The sequence below is a fragment of the Sabethes cyaneus genome, chromosome 2 (genome assembly GCF_943734655.1).
Source record: "Sabethes cyaneus chromosome 2, idSabCyanKW18_F2, whole genome shotgun sequence".
In the NCBI taxonomy this organism is placed as follows: domain Eukaryota; kingdom Metazoa; phylum Arthropoda; class Insecta; order Diptera; family Culicidae; genus Sabethes; species Sabethes cyaneus.
This window is the reverse complement of record NC_071354.1, coordinates 57,495,288-57,509,490: the sequence shown is the minus strand read 5'-3', so window position 1 is coordinate 57,509,490 and position 14,203 is coordinate 57,495,288. Positions and strand designations below refer to the sequence as shown.

Genomic DNA, 14,203 nt, shown 5'->3' with positions numbered 1-14,203 from the left:
AAAAACCATAGCCTGTCTCTTGGAAATATTTTCTATCTCTTCTATTTTCAATGTGAAAATGTTCTTTAAAACATTTTTTATGAACGCCTGTGATTTTTTTCATGATTTTTCCAGATATATACTTTATCTTAGTGTTGCGATAGGGCGTTCGGTGTAGTGGCAACTCGCGGTTAACGATAAAACATGATATATTTCTAATAACTAATTACACAAATAAAATGTGCTCCGCGAGCTGCTGCTATCGCAATAAAAATGATGAAACATGATGGCCGTCACCGGATAAGAATGATCGCACACCGAGAGCCGCGGTAGCGTCTGTCACGTTGACGGCTGTCAACTGAAGAGTCCCACTGGTAACTTCGGTGCTGTCATTTAACGGTTGGTGAGATGCCTTCCCAACACCTCCCCCTTTTAGAAAGGGTGATACGGATCGTACCTCGCAGGCTGCCTTCGCAATCTCGAAGACTGGCGAGTAGGAATCGGTTGCTGCAGTTGATTGCTAAGGGGAGTTCGATGACGTCGACGGATAACCTGTGGCTGCAGGTCTGATTGGAGAAAGGCCGGCAAGTCGGTTTCCTCGGCTTCCGGCTCAAGTGTAGGACGTAGACCCCAACTGTCCAGGAGAATAGACAACGGTACTTGCACGCTACCCAGTGTCGTTTCAGTTGCTGCATCACTCTCAGCTAATTGACGAGTCCGCAGTTGGTTGCAGTGGGATCGGATAAGATTCTGCTTTGATGGTAGCCAGATGTTATACATCACCCGACCGATGCGCTCGATCACTATACCAGGTTGCCAGGTCCACTTATTTGCTGCATAAACCTTAGCCCAGATGTGATCTTGTTGATTGTAACACCGAGCTTTCGCTCCGTGCTTCCGGTTAAATTGCTTTTCCTGAGCAGTACTCGGCAACTTGTGGTACGACGTAGGCGGGCGAAGTAGCTCCAAGGACGTACGGATGGTTCGTCCATACATCAGGTCAGCGGGAGATTTCCTACCAGGTGCGCTGCGACAGGGTGTGGTTCTGTAGCACAGAAGAAAGGTGTCTATGGCTTCGTCGAGGGTTTCCCCTCCTGCGATGATTTTCTTAAGCGAACGTTTAAACGTGTCGACAAACCTCTCAGCTAATCCATTTGACTGAGGATGAAAAGGCGCTGTTTTCAGATGAACGATACCATTTTTGTCGCAGTACGATTCGAAGCGGTCATTGGTGAGCTGCGTCTTATTATCAGTAACCAGTGTTTCCGGCTGACCGTACCTTGCGAAGATGCCACGTAGGATTCGCAAAGTTGCTGTGGTGGTAATCTCCTTGGTTCGTACCACTTCAGACCGTTTTGTGTACGAATCCACCAGAATGAGAAAATAGTTCCCATCTAGCGGACCGGCGTAGTCTAGATGTAGGCGCTGCCACGGTTTTGTCGGTGGGGGCCAGGGTTCCATGGTAGTCTTCCTGTCTGTTTTGTTAGGCAGACCCATTTTCGTGGCACATACGCCGGGGAAACGGGCCCGGAGATCGAAAACACCCTGAGTCTGCTTAATGGCAACTTGGTTGCAGAATGCAGTGATCGGTTGATTCCATAGACCGAATTGATCCATCAGATCTATGCCTAAAATGTCGAGATGAACGTTAGGAGCTGATACATAACACTTACCCTCTCTGGTGATGTTGTTGAGGGTTATGCTACACTGCAGCTCGGAAACGATGTCGAGTGGCTCCCCAGACGCTGTTTTGGTTTGGCACAATGCTGGCTGTGCTCTTGGCCGACCAAGTTTGATCCAAGACTGGTGCGAGATGATTGATATGTCCGACTCAGTATCCAGTTGCAGCCGGAGAGGGACACCATTGAGCTGCACGTCGATGAACTTCCGACTTTGATGGATGTTCCGCACTGTCACCGTTTTTGTTGACTGTTCACGGTTTCTTTTCTTCCTGTGTTTCATGGGGTTGCGCTTGCTCGGAACGCTGTTCGATGATTTCGATGAAAAGCATACGCAATACCCCTCTCGATGACCGCGCTTACCGCAGTCACGACAACTATGATTGCGGAAACGGCAGTCCTTGCTGAAGTGCATCCCTCCGCAAGACCAACAAGGTGTTTTAGGTTGATCCTGCGATGGTGTACTGCTGGTTGATCGATGCCTAGACTGCTGCTGGTTGCGATGAACGAAATTCACAGTCGGCGGGTTTTCCACCATAACGGTATCCATTTTGAGGTTAACCAGGTTATTACATTGCTCGACCACTTGTTGAAGAGTGAGATCCGCAGCTTCGTTTAGCTTGTTAATTAGCCGCATCCTGATCTCAGCGTCCTGCTTTGATTTGAGGCCACACACAAACGTCAGGCACTTGAATTGCTCTTCGGTGAGCTCTGACAGTTTGAAGTCGACGCAGGATTTGTTCACCCTACATGAGTAGGCGAGATAATCCTCACTATCCTCCTTGGTTGTCTGGAGACAGTTGTAGCGCCGGCGAAAGATGGAAGTGGACGCACCGAACAAAGATTTTAGCTTTTCTACCGTTTCAGTGAAGGTGAATTCACGAGCGAGTTTAGGTAAAATGAAGCTATTGTAGCGCTCGTGGTTCGGTGGGCTCAATTTGCGTAGGAGGAGTCGTACCTTAGCAGCGTCGTCCAGCTTGTCGGCATCCTTATCGAAAAGATCACTGTAGCGAGAAAACCACGCGTCGAATGTGTGTCCGCTTTCCTTTTCGTACGCGAATTCCACCATGTTGCTTGCCAGGGAATCCAGTACGGTTTCATCGCGAGACAGCTTTGAAATGGCAACCTGCGTGGCGGAAAGCTGCTGTGAAAGCTGCGCCATGAGCGCGTGCTGGTTGTTCAGGATCTGTAATATAGCATTCGTGACGCTTGGTTGTTGCGGAACTCCAGCACTTCCTAATGCCTGATTGGTCGCCATCGCGATTTTTTCCTCGTGCTACTCCGACTCACTAAATCACTATTTCATTCGAAAAACGCGCTAATTTTGGTATAACTCCGCCACTATCTCGTCGCCACTGTTGCGATAGGGCGTTCGGTGTAGTGGCAACTCGCGGTTAACGATAAAACATGATATATTTCTAATAACTAATTACACAAATAAAATGTGCTCCGCGAGCTGCTGCTATCGCAATAAAAATGATGAAACATGATGGCCGTCACCGGATAAGAATGATCGCACACCGAGAGCCGCGGTAGCGTCTGTCACGTTGACGGCTGTCAACTGAAGAGTCCCACTGGTAACTTCGGTGCTGTCATTTAACGGTTGGTGAGATGCCTTCCCAACAACTTTTGCAAGGAAACATTTTCGTTTTTGCCAAAATTGGCGCTTATCAAAGTATTGCCAAATTTGCGCTACTAACCAATTTAGCCGTTAGCTGTTATCGAAGCTAACGTTTTGAATTAGCGGACTAGCTGTTAGCGAAGCTAAAATTTCGGTTAGCGGTGCCCACCTCATCGGGTTTCACTGCACAGTTGTCCGGCATCCTTGCAACGTGGCCGATGAGTGTACGGTGTATGATGGGAATCTCTCCAAGCAGTGCCTGTAGCTCGTAATTCATACGCCTCCGCCACTCTCCGCTTTCCGTTTGTACTCCGCCAAAAATAGTCCGCAACACCTTTCGTTCAAATACGGCTAATGCACGTGTGTCTTCCGTAAGTAAAGTTACTGTCTCAAGTCCGAAGAGGACTACCGGTCTGATTAGCGTTTTGTACATCGTCAGCTTTATGCGGCAACGTATGCTCCTAGATCGAAGCGTCTTGCGGAGGGAAAAGTAGCCTCGATTTCCAGCGTGTATGCGTCGTTGGATCTCCTTACTGGTATTATTGTCGGCGATAGCCAGAGATCCCAAATATACGAATTTATCAACTACTTCCAGTTCATCGCCGTCAAAAGTCCCTGTCCGTGGGAGGCAAACGTTGCTTTCTCTGGAGCCTCTTCCTACCATATATTTGGTTTTCGACGCATTGATTTATAGCCCTATGGGCCCTATCCTCCTGGCCTCCGTTTTTAGTCTGGCACAGATTGCCTCCACCGTCCCAAGGTTTCTAGTAATGATGTCGAGGTCGTCTCCTCAGGATCGTGATCAACTCATTCCGCGCTCATCGATACTTGGCCAAATTCTCTCTCGTGGATATGCTTAGATGCTCTTTTTTCCCTCTCTATCGCTTGTTGGTATTCCCCGTCAAAACAATCATTTCGCGCACTCGAGGTTACCACTCCTAGCACCGCGGTAGCGGCCTCATTGAAGGCCGAGCGGCTCCATCTGTTTTCGAGGGTCGAAGCATCTACCTCCACAGAGGAAGACAGAGCTTCATCCAGTACGCGCGCGTAGTTTTCGGCAACTGGCGGGTTGTTTAGCTGCCGAATGTTTAACCGATGAGGGCGGCTTTGTCGCGAGGTATAAATCGTCGATAGTTTTGAGCGCACGTGTACTGCTACTAGGTAATGGTCCGAGTCGATATCCGCACCCCGTAGGGAGCGTACGTTGGTGATGTTTGCAACACAATGTGAAGTCCAATTCTATATCCAATTACAAAGTGTAATTTCAAATACACTGATGAGCTCAGGTTGGGACCCGTGCGCCGTGCCTTTCCTTTTCTATAATGTTTAATGTAAAAAAATTCTCATAATGTAATGCGGAAGACCTGAAGATTGTGTAAAAATAGACCCGCCAAAAAATGCTTTTGAAAGGTCGGTGCCTGGCCTTCTATTTTTGTCTGGGCAAAAGTAATTTTAAAGTAATGCTCGTTCATTTGTAATCGTATTGAACAAAACTATCACTCCAAAAAAAACTTAGAAATATGTAATATGATTTTTGTGTTAGACTAGCCATGCATTAACAAACATGAATGTACATATCTGTGCCAATGATGAATAGACCGCTATTCACCGTGATCTGTGACACCTAGATCCGCTTTTCATTTGCTTTACACGTGGTTTACATATTTAATAAAAATATTTTTTGCGCGCAACACAAATTATCCTATACATAAGTGTACAGAACAGAGTTGAAAATTCCTTCAACCTGTGATGTTCTGTTATACCTACATATACAGGCCGCACGTTCATTGTATCCTCCTATAGGCACACCTGTACCGGCAAAATAAAAATATCCTTAGTTTCCACATGATGTGTGATTAAAATATGTCATGTCGGCGGCCGTAGAGTACACTTCACCGGTGAATGAATATAAAAGGAATGGAAAAAGGTAAACATATTATAGGTCAGTGTCTCAACCGGAGGCTTTCAATGCATAGCCCACCGAGCATAATGAGTTTTTTACCCTCTAGACAGATTGTGTTTAGCATCCTGCCCGAGCGACGATTTACATACACCCCTGCGGTTTGATAGCGGTTGTATCCACTAAAAAAAACGGATGCTATACGGGGAGGGAGGGTTCGACGCTGGGATTGAGATTATTTATTCATACCGCGATTCATACCGACGTCTTCGTCGTGTATATAAAAGAAACACCAGCGTTGTTGATACTTGAAATTTTAACAGTCAATTAGAGTAGCAATCTGACTTATCCATGTGAGCAAATGTTCCGGTGTATCTTCAAAAAACTTCCTTCCCTGCAGGTTATACCGTGGACCCCCGTTCGTTTGACCGTTTTTAATCTGAACACTTTTTAATTTGAACCCCGTTGGTTTGCACGACGTGCAAATTAAAAATGGTTCAAACGTCATACTCAATATGACATCATTTGCTGATGCAGACAATGCACATAAACACGATTTGTTTGTGCAGATCTAGCGTGTTTAATCTGTTTCACTTTGCGTTTTCCCAACGATTATGGTAGAAATCCGATCGGAGAATGAATATTCGCTGCTTGCAACTGCCAACTGAATCAAACCACCAAAACAATAACAAAGAGCAGGGCAGCCAGTTCACACAAGTTCCAGCATATTTAGGGTTACCAGTTGTTCAAATTAAAAACTAACCCCGTTAGTTTGCATGAGGAATCGTTCAAACGAACGGGGGTCCACTGTAGTTGTTTCTTGCCCACTTTCCTTGCTATCCTTGCGATGAATGTTTTAATACCAACCTGAATGTGTTTTTCAGTTTTAGTTGGAAACTCGAAATTGTATCATAAATTATTTTAAGCACCGTGGATGCTCCACAAATCCGTGAAGAAGGTGGTTCTGTTGCTACTGCCAACTTAACGAGCAATTGGAGCAATATTGAAAAGCATTGAAAAATGTTTTCAAGGAAACAAAAATAAACTTATGGAAATTAAAGCTGAAAAAATACAGTTTTTATCTTAGGATTAAAATATATAAAAACAGTTGAATAGAATTGGTTAAAATAAAATTTTGCTTATATGAGAACCTACCAAATTAATTTAAAAGAAGCCAAAACAAATAAACGCAATATTTTGCTAAAATTAAAAAAAATTCAGTTTTCTCCAATGAGTTTATGTTGGACCTGTGGGCAGAGCCCCTACCGACAGCAAGCGAGACCGAAAGACGACGGAAAAAGGAACTTATATTAATAAAAACACCACTCGTTTAAGAAAATAACAAGAACGTTTTTAATCGCGTCTATCCGTGAAAAAAAGTATACAGAGAAAGAGGAAATGTTTTACATGTGTATCAGTAACGTTGGCAACAGTTGAATGCAAACGGGGGATAAGTAACTAGTCAATAGAACCAAGGTGTGTGATGTAAGAGGTGGTCATCGTTACTCTCCCACACTCCTCCTCGATGAGCACCGTGGCTTAACTCGATAAACCAAGGCGATCCAGCAGCTGCCGAAACTTCGTTGCTCCTAACGGTTTCGTAAGTGCATCCGCTAACATAAGCTCCGATGGACAGTAAACAAGCTTCACTATACCACTATCGCAGAGATCCTTGATGAAATGTTGTTTCGTGTCTATGTGCTTTGACCGCTTACTTGTTCGCTCTACCTGTACAAAGCTCAGACAACTTTGATTGTCCTCAAACATTGTTGTAGCTTCTAACGGTGTCTCTCCGAAATCCATCAGCAATCTGCGCAGCCAAATTAGCTCCTGACAAGACTCGCTCAATGCATTGTATTCAGCTTCCATGGATGACAAACTCACACACGATTGCCTGCGACTAACCCAAGCCACAGGTCCGCCGCCGAAGAAGAAAATGTACCCGGTTGTAGACTTTCTGCTAGCATGGTCGCCTGCCCAGTCCGCATCAGAGTAACCGACAAGTGACCAGCCATCTCCAGGACCAAATTTTAATCTCAGATCCTTAGTGCCCTTAAGATATCTGACAATACGCTTAGCTGCTTTCCAATCAACCTCCGTTGGTTCGCTGACTTTTCGCCCTAGAATCGATACGCTCACAGCTATGTCCGGTCTTCCATTCACAGCAACGTAAAGTAAAGCACCTACTAAGCTTCGATACAGTGTTGTATCTTCGAACAATGTACTACTACTAACTGAACTTGTGTACTCCTGTCCCATTGGTGTTTTCGAAGGATTGCAATTCTCGAGGCCAAACTTTTCAATCAGCGCCTCGATAAAACTTGTCAAGCGTAGACTGTAGATTCCTTCGTCACAACGTACTTCAAATCCCAAAAAATGTTTTACTGCTCCAAGATTCGTAATATCAAACTCCTTCCGTAGCGCTTCGTAAACTTCGTCTATCAACTTACTGTCAGCACAGCCAATTAAAATGTCGTCGACGTAAACAAGCATAAAAATAGTACGCAAATCATTTCGTCGAACATACAAACAAGGATCGGACTCGCATTGTTTAAATTCCAGCTGGGTCAACACTGCATGAAGAGCGCGATTCCAGCAACGCGCTGATTGCTTCAGTCCATAGATGCTCTTCTTAAGTCTGCAGACATACTCCTCCTTTCCGATAGCTTCATATCCCGGCGGTTGGCGCATATAGATCTCCTCTTCGACCGTTCCATGTAAATACGCAGTTTTAACGTCAAAGTGCTGAAGATTCATTTTATTCTTCCCCGCTACAGCCAGCAACGCTCGAAATGTCTCCTGTCGTGTAACTGGTGCGAAGACATCTACATAGTCCACACCATATCGTTGGTTGAAGCCCTGCGCGACCAATCTTGCTTTGTGCTTCACGATGTTACCGGTTTCGTTCCTCTTGAGTTTGAATACCCATCGCGAACCAATCGTTTTCTTCCCTTTTGGTAACTGCACAAGTTCCCAAGTTTTATTTTCGTCGTGTGACTCCATCTCATCGTCCATGGCCTTTTTCCAGTCTGCCAGCTTTAGAGCCTTGCGATAATCAGTCGGTTCTTCCTGTGCGTAGTTTGCGATTCCGACTATAAAATCCTCGTAACGACTCGGCAAAACACCTCTTGTCTGTCTATCTTGTCGACGTAAACTTTGCTCCTCTTCAACATGTGAATCTTCAAATCCTAAGAATGGTTCATCAAACATTTCATCGTTGGCATCGTCCCATCCCTCCAATCCAGCGGATAACTCATCATCGTCGCCGCCTCTTGGCACAGCCGCCTCTGTTGGTGTAACAATTGGGATGTCAATCTCGCTATTTAGATCTGCATCAGCTGAAACGGATTCATTCGTGTTCTGCTCGGATTCGTTACCTAGTTCAATGAACTTTACATCCCGACTAACTGTCACGCGATTGGTAGTACGATCAACGAATCTGTATCCTTTGTGATTCTCGGAATACCCTACAAAGGTGAGCTTTACGGCTTTCTGATCAAGTTTGGATCTTTTCGAATCTGGAACTTGTACATAAGCATCACAACCAAATACTCGGAGATGAGCAATATCCGGTTTACGATTTGTCCAAATCTCGTACGGCGTCTTTGGGAGCACACGAGACGGTAGCCGATTCTGAAGATATGCTGCCGTTAGCACTGCCTCGCCCCAGTACAGCTTCCCCAAATCAGCATCCGCTAGCATACAAATTGCCATTTCCTGCAGTGAGCGATTTTTGCGTTCCGCAATCCCGTTTTGCTGTGGTGAGTATGGTGTGGTAAATTGTGCTTTTATTCCTTCAGCCTCGTAGAAATCACGTAACTCTCGATTGACATATTCACCACCACCATCGGACCGAATGACAAGAGGTTTCCTTCCAAAAACATTCTGCACCCATCGAACGTACTGTTTGATTCTGCCGGCTGCTTCACTCTTGTTCCGCAATAGGTACACGACAGTATATCGGCTGTAATCGTCGATTAGTGTCATGAGATACCGATTGCCAGATGGGGTTACAGTTTCCATCGGTCCACAAAGATCTGTGTGGATTATCTCTAACGGTTGTGTAGTCTTCCGCTCGATAACCGGAGCAAACGGCTTCCGTGCCATTTTTCCTTTCAGGCAGCACTCGCATGTAATATAACATCCACAGTCTTTGAGTTTAAAGCCACTTACCAGATCCTCCGTTGTCAGGCGTCGAAATACATCGGGGTCTCGATGCCCGATTCGGCGATGCCAAGTGTGTTGGCACCACTCGTGATGCTCATTTCCAGCTTTCAATAACTGTTCCTGAACGCGTAGTCGATAAAGACTACCAATTTTGTCACCGACTACAACTGTTTCACCTGCAGCATTAACGATTGCACAGGCCATCGCACCAAACTTGGCCTCAAAACCTTTAGCAGCAAGTTGGCTCACCGAAATCAACCCGCCATCCAGATCCGGTACATACAACACATTTTTCAGAGTGATTTCTACTCGGTCGCCACGACCGTTTTCACCAAAAATAACACCTTCGCCGATTCCGGACGCACTTGTTTTGTTACCATCGGCCAATGTCACGTTCGATTCTACACTTGTGCACAGTGCTGAGAAAAACGCTTTATCACTCGTCATATGACATGACGCGCCACTATCAATAACCCAACAATTCGGCTTTACTTTACCAGCCATAAAACATACAGCACCGGTTGTTCCCTGAGCCTGCTTTGCATTAGTGTTTGCACCTTTTGGCCCTTGCTTCTTCCATGACACACTACTGCCATTCTGTGCTTGCCACTTTTTACACTGCTTTCGAAAGTGTCCCGGTTGCTTACAAAAATAACACACTTTCTCCGGCTTTTTACCAGCATCAAACTTCAACGCTTTCATGTCATTGGATAGCGACACACTTTTCTCCCGACGCTGATTATACTCATCCAGCAGCCGAGTTTTCACTAATGTCACTGTCCAGTCTGCATCCGCCCGGCTCTGCAGACTTTGTACCAATCCATGATACGACTCTGGCACACTTTTAAAGATCATAGCAATCTGCAATGGCTCTTCTATGTTCTGGCCCGCAGCAGCAAGTTTATCGAACAATTCTTCCATACCGGCAAGATGCGAGTCCATATTTTCACCTTCCGACATGCTAGCACTGCACAATAGCCCAAGATAATGCACTATGGTCGACATTGTCGCTTTTTCGTGGTGCTCTCGTAAAGCATTCCACATCCCTCGTGCACTTTCTACATTTTTCCCCAGCTTGAATTGGCTTTCTTCGAGAAACAGTCCAATATTCGCTCGCGCTTTCCGATCGCGATTTTTCCACTCTTCGGTTACCGGTTCAGGCTTTGCAACAGCTATCACTTCCCATAGGTCCTCTTTTTCGAGCAACCATTCCATCCGCTGCTTCCAGGAGCCCCAATTTGCCTGGCTCAGCTTCGGGAAAGCAATTTTTGCACTATCCGCCATTTTGTAACACACGCGCTGTGGAATCTTCCGACCGAAAAATATACAACTTTGTTCGTCACTTTTCCGCGAATTCCGCGTATCTGGGCGCATAACCTGTGGGCAGAGCCCCTACCGACAGCAAGCGAGACCGAAAGACGACGGAAAAAGGAACTTATATTAATAAAAACACCACTCGTTTAAGAAAATAACAAGAACGTTTTTAATCGCGTCTATCCGTGAAAAAAAGTATACAGAGAAAGAGGAAATGTTTTACATGTGTATCAGTAACGTTGGCAACAGTTGAATGCAAACGGGGGATAAGTAACTAGTCAATAGAACCAAGGTGTGTGATGTAAGAGGTGGTCATCGTTACTCTCCCACAGGACCTACTTTATGCTTATTTTGATTCAGTTGTCTCTTAATGTGGTTTGCAGTTTTGCTTGAATATTAAAAGTGAGCCCAACTTTGTAATAAAATGCATAAAATAAGATGTTAAATTGGAAAAGATTGTCGAAATTTGAAATTGTGTACGTTTCAGAAAACAAAAATTCTTGGTCAACTGTGAGTCAACCGAAGCGTAGGGGTAGAATGAAGCAAATTAAAGACACATATACTTTTTGTTGGATTGGCACGAAGTTTTGATTAGCTTGGCATAAAAGAGAAAAACAAATAATTTAACTTTTCAACGTGGGTCTCCTCCGGAATTACCAAATACCGCGTGCCTCCATTAAATTTTTTTTTGATAAACATTTAATAAATTTAAACGGCTTTTTAAACAACTTTGGTTTAACTTCACTAATTTTGTATGAAAAGATGCTTTTCAATGGTTTTACTGAAGCAGCTTCGGGAAATTAAATACGATTTACCTACTACAGACGAGTTGAATCGGTTGAATCTGAAGAGATAGCATGATGAATGCAGAGGCTTCCGGCTGCTTTAAGTTTCTATATCCCAGCACAACCACAAAACCGTATAATAGCAAGCAGACTTCTTGTTTGCTATGAATTAAATGTAGGAGTAAATATAAACGATCCATTTATTCACTGAGCTTTGCCCTGTCAAAATTTGCGGTCGAGCCTGAGCTCTAAATCCCTCCTAACAAGCTTTGCTCGCAATGATGATTTGCATGATGTCCGTTCAAATCGAAGCAATAAAACGGTTGTCATCATCCTTGGCTCATCAAGTTATAATTTGAAAGTCTCCCAGTGAAACACATTTTATGCTGCATTTTTAAACGAATTGAATTATAAAACATAGCTTAGGGAAAGCCTCGTACCTTGAAAAAACGTTGACACAATCACTAGTACCGCACAACTGTGCGAATTAGTCCAAGTCATGGCATAAACCACTCAACGAGATTGCAAACTTTTTTAAATCACAGATCAAATTGTCTTCTATTTCGCACGTAGAACAGACAAGATTTTCTTCTGCCAATATTGCACATTTGACTACTATTTCTAACAACAACTTCCGTCAGAACTTCAGCTGTGGCGCAAACACGTCCAACCCGGATGAAATGTCGAAGCTTAACTGAAAACCCTCCGAAGCGGAACTAGCGAAGAAGCGTGATAATTTTTACAGGATATTGTCTAAATAAAGCATTATGAAATGTGCGCTTATCCACTGCATCTTTCGAGCAGCTTCAGTTGAACGGCTGATGAGATATGAATAGGGCATCCGCACAGTGGGATATTTGATCTGCTGTCTTCTTTTTTCTACAGTGAAAAGGACATAACGAAATTAATCATGCTTGTTGTTTAACATTTTTTTGAACTTTTTTTTTAATTTCGTAACAAACCGTAAAACAAAATATTTTATTTTTCTAACTTAAAAGTGAAACATCGTTTCAAAATTCACTCGCAAATGTGCCTCTATCCGTTGCACCTGCGCATTGTTCACTTACTTTCCACGTTGCTTTTCGAAGCAACTTTCACTGTATCAAATGTTTGGAACATCATAATTGATCCAGCCAGCACTGTTGGGAGCTGTCCGCTCCTAGTCAAACCAAAAGCTTACGGAAAAGCTTGGTGTCCGAGATTCAACGTAGTGCCACCAGCCAGGAGGGATGTACAGGACATCTCCGCGTCGTAGCCCCAGCCGACGGAAGTGAACCTTACGGGTCAACGGAAACCGCTCATAGTTAACGTTTTTCGCATCCACCTGGGAAGTGTTACTCAACATGAAATGGTCGTGTGGGTAGAGGTTCGGTGTATCCCCTGGAGATGCCAAAATGACTGTTTTACTGCCAAACACCTGCGTGGGTTAGTTAGGCATAAAATTTATTATGTAAAGTCCGAGCAAAAAGTCATAGTATTCACCTGGCAAAGCAAATTATGGCTCGGATCGGTGTGCAGTGGTGATACTGTGCCTTTCGGGCCCAACCATGCTTTAATTCGAGGATTCACGTCAGTTCTGCCAATATAGTCCGGCACAAAAATGTCTGCTCGCAGCTCCGGTATTTGATCGAATAACTCATACTGTGCCAAGTAGACTGGAACGTTACGTTGGCTGGATGCTTCCGCTGTTAAACATAGCCCCGAACTGTTGACAACAAAATCCTTAAATTTTACCAATTGCTGCGACCAGTCATCGCTACTGTATGTTGAACCTATCTCCACCGGGACAGTTGTTTCGCCGGCCTTCTCGATGAGGTAATTGGGATCGGACCAAAGATGCAGAGCAGGCCAATCGTCTATCACGTCTCGAAGGAGTGCTGGCTCTGCTTTAGCGTAGTGCTCGCTCCTAGAGTGTACAATTAACAAATGAGCAAATTTCGATATCTGCAAAGTAGTGAAATGTAATTGAATGTATGCGAGTAAATAACATCTTACCCAAAATATTCTAAGGACGGTCGATGCAAAATTGGCACTTCGCATACCTCTTCTGTACAGTCATCGCTTATTTTAGCTCGTTTAACGGGTGTAGCAGTTTCCTCTTTGTTTTCTGTTGAAAAAAAAAATATATTGTAAGCGAATGTAGGGTAATCTACTGCAGGATATTAATTTGTTTTGGTCCATAAACCATCACAATGCATTAAGAGTACTGTATATCTACGGAAAGGTATTTCTATTGTTTATACAAGCAAAATTGCAAAAGAGAAAAGTAAAGAAACTTACTTTTAGCATTTTTCAAAAGCATGGCAATAGACTTTAGTAAATCAATATTTTCGCCATTGTAATCTATATATACCGGTGATCCCAGCATATTTCCAAAGTCGGCTACATAGATTACATCGTCGAGCTGGTCTACATTGTCCTCTGAACACAGTAACATGTAGAATATCTGAAATAAAATAAATTGGATCTAAATTTCACACTAATTATTATAGCTAGTACTCACCCTTAGAGCAGACAAAACCCTGAACATCTTACATTCTTCCAAGGGGACCTTACTCCACTCGCCGGTGTGCAGGTTACAGTTAACCAAATCGTACAGGATACCGATCCGTCGAAGGTTGCAGTTTGCTATTTGCGTAGCTTCTCTCTCCCCTAGTTTTACACTTTCGAAATTTGGAAAATCCATTACAATTTTGAGAACATTGCTGTAAAGGCTTGTATTGATTGATTTCATAAAATCACTGTTATTTATTTGGAT

The 14,203-nt window shown here is 44.0% G+C and overlaps 1 protein-coding gene across 1 annotated transcript; it reads right to left on the bottom strand.

The window, feature by feature from the left end:
• Positions 1 to 12,499: 12,499 nt before the first annotated feature.
• LOC128738160 (bifunctional peptidase and arginyl-hydroxylase JMJD5) lies at positions 12,500 to 14,203 on the bottom strand. The gene is made up of 5 exons (XM_053833073.1): positions 13,949 to 14,203; positions 13,726 to 13,891; positions 13,441 to 13,552; positions 12,928 to 13,351; positions 12,500 to 12,862 (listed from the first exon to the last, which is right to left on the bottom strand). Exons 1-5 carry the CDS (start codon positions 14,177 to 14,179, stop codon positions 12,605 to 12,607), a joined length of 1,191 nt encoding a protein of 396 aa, XP_053689048.1. The 5' UTR covers positions 14,180 to 14,203; the 3' UTR covers positions 12,500 to 12,604.